The 10,948-nt window shown below is 37.3% G+C and overlaps 2 protein-coding genes across 2 annotated transcripts; one reads left to right on the plus strand and one right to left on the minus strand.

Moving 5' to 3' along the window:
• Positions 1 to 3,663: 3,663 nt before the first annotated feature.
• Positions 3,664 to 7,121, minus strand: LOC133292224 (uncharacterized). Its single transcript, XM_061490614.1, has 7 exons — positions 6,989 to 7,121; positions 6,693 to 6,914; positions 6,258 to 6,569; positions 5,815 to 5,976; positions 5,602 to 5,685; positions 4,202 to 5,532; positions 3,664 to 4,107 (listed from the first exon to the last, which is right to left on the minus strand). Exons 1-6 carry the CDS (start codon positions 7,022 to 7,024, stop codon positions 5,425 to 5,427), a joined length of 924 nt encoding a protein of 307 aa, XP_061346598.1. The 5' UTR covers positions 7,025 to 7,121; the 3' UTR covers positions 3,664 to 4,107; positions 4,202 to 5,424.
• Positions 7,122 to 10,171: 3,050 nt separating this feature from the next.
• Positions 10,172 to 10,573, plus strand: LOC133292265 (uncharacterized). The gene has a single exon (XM_061490660.1). The coding sequence runs from the start codon at positions 10,172 to 10,174 to the stop codon at positions 10,571 to 10,573; it is 402 nt and encodes a 133-aa protein (XP_061346644.1).
• Positions 10,574 to 10,948: the final 375 nt, after the last annotated feature.

Raw genomic sequence — 10,948 nt, forward strand, 5'->3', positions numbered from 1 at the left:
GTAATGGGCTGGAAGCGGAGCAAAGTGAGCGGCCTTAGAAAATCTGTCCAAACTACCAATATCGAGCTATAATCGGTGGACAACGGTAAGTGTGTTATAAAATCCATAGTAATGTCAGTCCATAATGAATTGGGGGGGGGGGGGGGTTGTAAGGGCTGTAAGAGTCCGAATGGGGAATGGTTTGGTGGTTTAAGTGTCTGACACACCTCGCACTTGGATATATATTCCTTAACAGTCGAGTTTATTCCCTTCCAGGTGAAACTACGTGTGAGCCGATGAAGGGTTGCCTTCACACCACACTGACCTCCTTGCTTAGCATCGCGAACTACATGAAGGAGATGGGGGATTAAAGAAGAGGTCGAAGGCAAAAAAATTCGATGTCTATGAAACAACAAATTATTTTTGTATTTCCAGTCAGGCCATAGACTAGGATCTTGTTGTATTTCTTGTATGACCTTGGTAGTGTAGGGATCTGTACTTAATTCGGACTGTAGAACTAAAGTGAAATTTAACGCGGGGCTAGTAATGGCTGCTAATTGAGGGGTCTGAGCATCAAAGGCACCCTCTGTTTGTCTAGACAATCCGTCGGCCACTACGTTTGCTTTGCCGGATTTATAGACAATAGTGTAATTATACCCCAGTAATTTAGAGAGGAACTGCTGTTGCTCGGGGTTCTGTATCACTTGATTCATCAAATTGTTAAGGCTTTTGTGATCTGTACGAATCACAAATGGTGAGCCCAACAAATATTGGCGCCACTTAGAGACTGTTGCGGAGATTGCAAACATCTCCCTGACATATGGAGATTTTCCCTACATTATGGGTGCTAGCTTGCGGCTGTAAAAAGCAATGGGCTTCTCATTTTGGAGTAAAACAGCCTCTATGCCCACGCCCGAAGCATCTGTTTCTAGAACAAAGGGATAAGTAAAATTGGGTAGGCCCAATATGGGTGCTGTTGTCAAAAGGGCCTCCAATTTACTAAAGGCATGATCAGCCCTTGAATTCCAATGGAAGCCCGATTTAGATAAGAGATCCGTGAGAGGGGCCACAATTGTTGCATAATGTTTGATGAATTTTTTGTAATAGCCTGATAAACCCAAAAATGCCCTTAGTTGTGTAGCTGTGGTAGGTACTGGCGAACCTGAAATCGCTTGTAATTTGCTTGGGTCTGGTTGGACACCAGAACCAGAAATAATGTGGCCCAAAAAGTTAATTGAAGGCTGAGAAAATAGGCATTTAGAGAGCTTCACATATAAAGAGTGAGCCCTTAGAGTGGTTAGGACTGTTGCCAAGTGATCCCAATGAAGAGATTCTGATGGGCTATAGACGAGAATATCGTCAAAGAATACCACAACAAACTTGCGCAAATAAGTTGCAAAAACCTGATTTGTAGTGGCTTGGAAGGTAGAGGGGGAATTACTCAAGCCAAAAGGCATCACTAGGGACTCATAGTGTCCTTGGTGAGTACGAAAAGTCGTCTTATGAATATCAGTAGAATGCATTCTTATCTGGTGAAAACCCGATCTGAGGTCAAGTCTAGAGAAGATTGTTTCCCTATGTAGCTCATCTATTAGTTCATCAATGGTAGGTATAGGAAACTTGTCCTTAATAGTGAGTGCATTTAAGGCGCGATAATCTACACAAAACCTCCATGTACCGTCCTTTTTCTTTACTAGTAGAACTGGGGAACTGTATTCCGATTGGCTATGGCGAATGATACCAGCAGCTAGCATCTTTGATATCAGTCTTTCAATCTCACTTTTCTGGTAGTGAGGGTAGAGATAGGGTTTGACTTGTACTGGTTTAGCGTCTTGGACTAGGGGAATGCGATGGTTAAGGTTACAGTCAGGTGGTAATGTAGTAGGTACTGCAAAAACATCAGTAAATTCTTGCAGTAAAGTGGTCAGGGGTGGTGGGGTGCTAGGCTATCTGTATGGGGTGGGTTTGTTGGGGATATGGCGGGTGTGGAAGATAGGCACATCAAACAAGATGAGATAGAGTCCTGGGTAATCATTTTGTGTAATTGGGCTGATGTAATAGGAGTAGGTCCAATGTCCTGGTTCCCATGCAACAATATTTTATTCCCTGCCAGTGTAAATGCCATTGATAATGCAACATAATCTGTAATAATAGGTCCAAGTGTAGCCAACCATTGGACGCCCAATACAACATCTGCACCTTTAAGTTCTAAAACAAATAGATCAACTACAAAAGAATTGGACTGAATATTTAAGGGTATAGCTGAACATGTAAGAGTATCACCATTACCAACGTGTACATTAAAGGGAGGGATGGCATGCATAACAAGGTTCAAGATATGAGGCCATTCTATGTGTTATAAAATTGTGAGTACTACCTCCGTCAATTAATATCTGCACACCTGTATCGTTAATCTTTCCTGTGAGTCGAAATGAGTTTAAGGTTCTATGTCCAAAGAGGGCATTCAAACTGATTTCTGGTATAAATTCCGTTTCAGGAGGAGGATCCTCCTCAGGTGGAAGTTCAGCAATGTCGTCCTCAAATCCTTCTAAGTACAGAAGGGATGGTCTCCCCTTACATCGATGCCCTGCAGTGAACCGCTCATCACAATTATAGCATAGATTTTTGTCACGTCTAGCTTGCATTTCCGCTGGTGATAAGCGGCGAATGGGTAACGATGACAGGTTTGGAGACTGTTTGACAGGTGGAGTGAGGTTATATTTTGAGTCGGTTGGGGCACATGAGTGGTAGGGTTTGGGCGAGAAGCCCAAGGTTTGAATGGTTTTTCGGTTCCTAGCTTTTCTTCATAGACTTTGGTGTATGCAAGGGCATCATGTACGTCTTGTGGTCGGTGAACAAGTACTGAACATCAGATTGCTGATTTTAAACCGGCTAGGAAAAGTCCCTTACGGATAGTGGTCGATAACCCTGTAATCTTGCGAGACAATTTTTCAAATGCTGCGTAATAATCGGTGACGGTTCCTGTTTGTTGTAGCTTAGCAATCGCTACTGATGGGTCTTCAAATTCCATCGGGCCAAAGCGACGGTGTAGGGCTGTAGTAAAAGAGGCCCAATCTGGAAGAGATCCGTCCTGATCTAAGGATTGAAACCAGGAAGATGCAGGTGAATCTAGGTTAAAGGAGGTTACCAGAAGACGTTCATGATTCGGTACATTGTAGAAACGAAAGTAGCGTTCTACAACAAATAGCTAGTCAATAGGGTCACCCTCTGCAAATCTGGGGAAATCAAGCTTCATCTGACGTTGACGATGATGCTCTTGAGTGTTGTTAGATGATGAACGTGATGGACCAGAGCCTAACACGCCATCATTTGGATCAGTGAAGGATGGGGAAGAATGGAGGATAGTAAGAACCTCTTGCAATTGTTGTTGCAATGTGTCCATACGTTGGCCTTGAACATCCATCCTTTGGTTTTGTGACAGCTCCATTGCGCTGAAGCGGCGATCCTGAGCAAGCTCTAGATTAGAGATTTGCTCTTGTACTGCTTGACGGGATTGTTGGAGTTCACGAACATGCTGTGTTATATCACGTAGGTGTGTGTTTTCAGCCATGAGAGCTCAACAAAAGCACCAGTGTAGCCAGGGAAAACAAAAGAGGGTTTAGGGGATAAGAGAAGAAGAAGAGAGAGAAGGGAGAGAGTATTTTACTTCTAACATGCCTCCTTCATTGCTTCAACGTGACTATATCAATTACACCCTAGGATATGGCACCTAATGGGCCTTTAACAGCAGAAATTACAATATGGCACCTAATGGGCCTTTAATGGCAGAAATTACAAACATTACTATTAGGACTTAATTGAATTAAAATATCCTCAGCCCAGTTTATAGTCAAAGAGCTTAGTGGGCTGTACTAGTTTCTTCCTTGTCCCTTAGCCCAACCCGTACTATAAGATTAGGGCTCGTTACATTCTGACCAATACCAATACCAGCAGCAATTGGCATGTGGCTATTATTCTCTTGGTCATTTGGTTGTGGTATCCGGGCTTCACATGAATATCCCTGTTCTTTAATGGTTTCTCTAATGATCGAAGAAAGCCTATTAGAATTGAATGTACTCTTCACTGTCACTCTTCCTTCATCTACTTCAACCTTGATGGTGGAAACACCTAGAAAATTGCATATAAACAAAGTTCCTATGAAAATTAGCTTGAGCATTTTCATATTTATAGAAGTTAAGACGGGGACAAATCACAACATTACCATCCAGTCTTGATAGCAATTTCTTCACCTTCTTTTGACACTTGGGGCAGTTTGCTTCAAAGGCATAAGTCTGCAACCGAATAATTCAAGGTAAATAGAAAGAAAAACATGTGTGAAGCTGTTTTTTTTAGAAGCTTTGTCACCGTATACACAATCAGAATAAGTTCATAAGTGGTGAAAGTATGTACCTGCGGAGGAATTTTGGGGTGGTCCATTAGAGTATAGAATGCAGGAGACCATTGAGGATACAAGGGAATAAGGTGCTTCTTATATGTAGAGGATGAATTATCTCCCCATTTATTTATGTCATAAATACTTGATTTTATGTCATTATGACATATATAGAAGCATGCTTCTTCTTTTTTTTATAATAAATAAGGAGTGCAAAAAGTTCCAAAGCAACAAATAAGTTACACAAAATTTAACAATCTACATCCTATTCTCCTAAGAGATCTGCAAGTAGCTCCGAATTCTCTCAGCATTCTCAATTGTATCCTGCAACATACTCTAATGGATCACCCCATTGTTCCTCCGCAGGTACATACTTTCACCACTAATGAAATTCTTCTAGTTGTGCATCCACCTACAAAGCATATAAAAATATAGCTTTACATGTTCTTCTTTCTATTTCCCTTGAATGATCTGTTGTAGACTTATGTCTTACACAGAATCTCTTAAAATTTTGCAAAACAGTCCACACACACATTAACCTCGCATGGATGTAGTTAAATTGAATGCTCTAATCTTTTGCCACTCATAATCGAATCTAATCACTAAATGAGACTCTCAAACCGCATGCTCCTTCAGTATTTCAAAATAAATGTCCAATAATGCAACCATAAAAGAGAAGGGATTTGGCTCAACCTCTCAACTTTTGAGGGAAATAAAAAATCTCACCAGCTGATAAGAAAATTAACAAATTGATATTATGCTAAAATACATACATATGAACAATAAACTGTAAATTAAATTAACAATTGCTTACCATTTGAAAATAATAAGTATTTTATTTTTTTTGGGTGGGATTTGGGGTAGAGGATCTGCTATCAAAAGTGATAACCAGACCAATTTATTCAACTCAACAAATGTGACTATTATACGGACTGCACACCCAGGTTTATATGTATCAAATACAGAAAGCTGAGATTTTTATTTTTTTTGATAAAGCATCATAACAGTTCAGTACTCCAATTACAACATATTCTGCAACGGTAGGAACATGACTAGACCAGAAGACACCCTTCCATCACCGTAACAGCCTTCCCACGCAAAAGCACTCTTTGGTTCCTCTCATCAAGATGAATATTCAGAACTCCCCCTCTTGGTGATGCCTGCATAAATGTAATCTACATTTAGTACGACAATGGCAAAGACATTCACAATGAGTGATAGAAGAGTACCTGATAAGCATTGAAATCACACTTCCCCAGCTTCTTGCTCCAGTAGGTTGCTAAGGCACAATGTGCACTCCCACAAACAGGATCCTGAAAGGAAATACGCGCTATTTAACATTATCTCATTCATTCTATTTCCATATATTGGACTGAAATGGAAGATTGGACTTGTTATCATATTTTGGAGGAACATTACAGTCATAATTCTTAGCCACTAACCTCATTGATTCCAAATTTCGGGCAGAAGAATCGACTGTAGAAGTCAAATCCCGATCCAGGAGGAGCAATCCCTGAAACAATTATCCCCCTTCCAGGACATTTAACTATTGCATCAAGTTGTGGCTGTACTTCTGTTACAATTTTTCCAGATGTGACTTCAACCTAGGAGAAATGATAAGCCTCATAATGTTTGATGTACACAAATTGCTCAAAACACATACATGTTATTTTGAGGTAAGATTAGTGAACCACGAGATATATACTGTTCCTTTTTCAAATAATCAACCAGATTAACATATATGTAGGAGTAAATGACAACGAAAAATGGTCATCACCAGACACCAGTATGGCATAGATATGTTGTTTTCCTAGGAAATAATTAACCTTTAATTTGTGAACACAAGACAATAATGAAAAAGGAAGAGAGAAGATATAGGAATTACAAGTAAGTCATCTCCAATTTGTGACTTCTTTATATCAATTATGGAAGCACCGTTCAAAGCCCCAGAAATTAGTGAAGTCTCATCAAAGTTGACCTCTGTAATAGGGTCAGCAGGAAAATCCAATTCAATATAAAATCCATCCTCATCTTTACCATTTTGCAAGTTTGAGGCACCAGTGATATTGATAGCCGGGATTTTTTTGGCAGTTAATACTCCAGATAGTGTCACAAACTCAATAATATTGGCATCCATCAAATCAGATGAAAATAGAGTGTGTGCAGCAGCTAATGTGGCATGGCCACAAAGTTTCACCTGCATAAGGTTCCTATTAATGTTAATAGTTTAAATAAGGCATTTAATAACTCATGGAGCTCAAAGAATTTCATCCAATATGAAAATGGAAGCTATTAATAATCATGAATACATTCAATTTACCTCAGTAACAGGAGTAAACCATCTGAGATGAAAACGGGGATTAGAGTTTCCATGGAGCGAGTTAAGGTTGTCATCAGACTCAGCAATGCGAGTTAAGTAACAGGTTTCGGAGATATTGAACTCGGCGGCAACAGATTGCAACCAGTGATGGTCCCTATCTTCCTCTAAGAAACACACAGCTGCAGGATTCCCCTTGAACGCTGACTCAGCAAACGCGTCCACCTGCTTATCTAACTCAGATCAAGTAACACGGTAATTAACAAAAACAACAACATAGTTGGCAGAGAGGAACATACCACCGAGTATTTGACAGGTTTCTTAGCCATCGACATACGAACAGCGGTCTCAACTCCGAACTGGTAAAACTGGTTAAAGCTCCAACCACTCCACAGCCGCCACTAACTTTTTCCATTGGGATTTTATCACTAATAATGTACATTTTTTTAAACAACGAATACTACCTTACTCCATCTTTATATTACATTATTTTGTAGTCAAAGAATTGTTAAAAATTCTCTTATCATTATAATTAATTTCTTTTAAAAAAAATTAAATAATAATACCGAAAAGCACATTTTTTTCCAGTCACCAATATTAACCTATAATATGTTTTATATTTGTATTATTTTTGTGAAATAATTTTAAACATACATAAATATACATACAAATTTTATTTTATAATCATATTTAGTCTCATGTATTTTTTATCTCAAGTGTTGGAATGGGGTCCACCAAAACATTATTCGGAAGCATGTGGCTGGGCCGCAATTGGCGATGATGTATTCTACCCACTAAAACTTCGCTGATTTATTTCTAAAACCAAAAGAATACACAATTGGAAGACCTTGTATAATTGTCTGTTATATTTCTCTATGACAAATTTACATATTTTATCTTTTGTATTCAGATTAGGCTGGCTCTTGTGCAGAAACTAATTCATGTGTAGAGTTTCGTTGAAAATGAAAATTGGCATGCAAAATCATTTCTCCCATAAAAGTTATCATGGGTAAATGCATGATTAATTTCAAGAGGATATCATAGGTGAATAAGATGTAACCGATCGTCTAACCGGATTGAGTCAATTAATAGACCGGTCATGTAATTGTCTTGGTGAAAATTGGTTTGACTTGACCGACTTTTAACAAAACCTGTGACCCAGTTAGTTCATAAAAAGATCGGCACGTCATGCATCTTTTTAAAAAATAACAAAAATAAAATAAAAAATCAGAGCTTATTGCAAACTTTTGTGCATTACTCCTCCTAAAATGCCAAATACTTTCTCTCAAACTGCCAAATTCATTTTGATTTGTTTATTTTCTCTTGATAGCAAAAAGAGTTAATGTTGTATACTTGTGATAGAAGTTAAATGTTTGACAAAACAAGTATTATATGTTTGTTTGTATATATATTTTTTTTGGTACATAGAGGGTCAACGCCCAAACAAAGCAAAGCAAAACTATAAAGGGAAAAAAGTTCCAGGAACGCTGAGACTATCAGAAGGTGCTAATCCAGGGTCCCAGGTATCAGCTGCAACCAGAGAACACAGCTCCTGATTTGTATATTTGTTGAAGAAATGATGGGTGCTTTATTGTTTTTCATATTAGAATATTTGAAATTGATATACTTTTTTTATAGGTATTTGAGTATGTTTGTGGATTAGATTTGCTTGTACTTATCTGAATAAATATGTGACTCACTAGTTGAACTTGGATCCAGAAACTTAATATTCCAGCCAGGTTAATAATCTAGTCTGATTTAATAACATTGGTTAGGGGTGTTATCCCCCATCGTTCAAAAAATTTCAAAAATTATATTTTATATTTTAACCGGTTAAAGTTAAAGTTTTTAATTTTTTTTAAAAATTTCATCTTACTTCACATCAATTTTAAAATATATATATAATTGCACTGTCATTCACAAAAAATTATGTATACGCAACGATACCTTTATATCTTATAAACGAGGGACACAACGTGCATACCTCGCTAAGTTTGCTCTAGCTAAAGGAGATATTTTCTTGACAAATTTTACGTACAAATTACAAATATATTTAGGGTTTTCATTTTATCGTTTAACATAACACAACAAACTTTCTTACCCTCACAACATTTTGTGGGGCCCACACTTTTTAAAACAAAAAAATAAATAAAAAATTAAGGCACGTAAAACGAATCTCTATAACATTACACAATCATTTTTCCTACAACATAACTCTTATAAAACCCGTGCATTTAACCACATTTTCATTTGAATTGATTCTAGGCGTCAACGATGAAGAGATCTGAAAATACTGAGAATAAGTCAAAAGGCTCAAACTTAAAAGCGACCCCAGATTTTTTTGTACGTTGGCCGCCCTACGTTTCCTGCAAGCCCATAATTTTTGCTTTCCGTCCACAATATCATTCACGGAACTGCAAACACAAAAAATATAACATTTTATTTGGTTATAAGCTGTTTTTTTTTTTTTTCTTCTATTTTTAAAATAAACCACATATACACTAGAACTCGTATATTATGTTTTGTCCCATTTTAATACATTTACCGAACGCTAATTTATTGTTACATGTTTAAACCAATTTTTTAATTTGCTAATTTCCTAGAATTAGGCTGTAACAAATTTTCTCTCATTGAACCTCACAATTTTAGTATGGATAACTTACTTTTAATTAAACGGTAAAAGTAAATCATTTCATGTTTGTTAATTGTTGCAAACAGAATATATAATTCTCCATCAATCAGAAAAAAGAGAGGACAATTTCATTTATGGCTTAAAAACAATTGACAACTTTTTTTTTTACAAACTTATAAATTACATTATGTTTGACCAATAATATTCTACTCAATAATATATTACCGATCAGTCATAGAAAAAAAGTTTGTAAATATAACTTTCGAAAGAGATTCGGAGAAAATCTTATATAGATCTAGAGAAAAACAAGTATTATGTTGTAGGAAAATTTTTAAGTCATGTCATAAAGACAATCAATTGTGGGGGCCACTATTTTTAAAATAAAAAAAAAAAAGTAAAAGAATTGATGGGCCCACTTTTATGTGTCGGTACGAAAATTGATTATTTCATACGAGACATTACCCACAGATCTAACTTGTGAACCATGGAACTATGACGCTAGGAACAAAACAAAATAAGACCTCCTTCTAGAATATGAGGATATATATAATAAATCAGCTTCTATAGATAAGGCTCCATTTACGTTACATCAGTGTATAGTCGATCGACCGTTTCATCTAGAAGAGCGTGAGCAGAAATCCTAATTGGCTATTGCTTTTGGGCATGCCGCATGCACTACCATTCCAGAAAACCATCACAAACAATAGATCCCACGTACTTTGCTTCTTATTTTACTATCGTTTGAGTGCTTTGAATGCCCTTCTAGTTGTTGTAGGATCCTAACACATCAAACTCAATAAACAAGGGGAAAACAAAGAAGAAGAAGAAACTTCATTTTGTTACCAGGTTGATGGACAGGAAGGACCCTGTGGAATTTTCTTCTTACATTCATTTTGAAGCCACTGGTGACTCTGAAGTTGATTGTGATCCCAAAATGGATGGATATGCTTGTGAAATAGCCAGAGTTGGTGGTGATGATGTTGATGATGATGATGCTCTATCTTGCAGCTATGATGTATCTGATACTTGTAATGCTGCTGAGCTCAATGGTTATGAGTCTTGTGGTGATGATGATGATGATGAGAAGAAACAGGATGAGGAGAAAGATAAGGTTTATGGAACATCATATTGTGAAGATGATGAGATGCAAGAAGAACACAAGGAATCCTCAGTGTCATTTGATTCAGGTCAAGAGTTGGTGGATGAGATTGAAAAGAACAGGCTCTTCTGGCAAGCTTGTTTGGCATCTTAGATTGTATTTGTAACAGTACAAACCAAGGAGATGTCGGACTATGATCAGGCACATGAGCATATATGTTATTTTCCCTATTCTGATGTTATTAATTTTTCCTTTTGAATTTGTTATTAGCTTTCTGTTAACACCCCTTAGTGAGTATATATGTCATAAGACAACACTAATGAAAATCATGAAGAAAAGGTTGTCAAATTCTCTCCCCCCTCAATTTCTTCTCTTCCCTTTTTCTTCCTCTCCCTCTCATGTTCAAGCCATCTCCTTGTATTAATCTGAGTTCTAGTAAGCATCCGCTACGGGTAGGCATATTGGTAGTACAATAATTTAGAAAGGAATCGTTATTGTTCTTGGGTTTGGATCACTTGATGCAAATTC

The sequence above is a fragment of the Gastrolobium bilobum genome, unplaced genomic scaffold (genome assembly GCF_033153095.1).
Source record: "Gastrolobium bilobum isolate Gb01-03AN ecotype WA unplaced genomic scaffold, APGP_CSIRO_Gbil_v1 utg2182, whole genome shotgun sequence".
NCBI classification, from domain to species: Eukaryota; Viridiplantae; Streptophyta; class Magnoliopsida; order Fabales; family Fabaceae; genus Gastrolobium; species Gastrolobium bilobum.

What these genes read in the sequence shown, in the direction of transcription:
- LOC133292265 (XM_061490660.1), top strand. Translation starts at nt 10,172, where the DNA reads ATGGACAGGAAGGACCCTGTGGAATTTTCTTCTTACATTCATTTTGAA.
- LOC133292224 (XM_061490614.1), bottom strand. Translation starts at nt 7,024, where the DNA reads ATGTCGATGGCTAAGAAACCTGTCAAATACTCGGTG. An exon ending in GGTTTACTCCTGTTACTGAG is followed by an intron (nt 6,570 to 6,692) that starts GTAAATTGAATG and finishes AACCTTATGCAG; the next exon opens with GTGAAACTTTGTGGCCATGC. An exon ending in GTGATTTCAATGCTTATCAG is followed by an intron (nt 5,533 to 5,601) that starts GTACTCTTCTAT and finishes ACATTTATGCAG; the next exon opens with GCATCACCAAGAGGGGGAGT.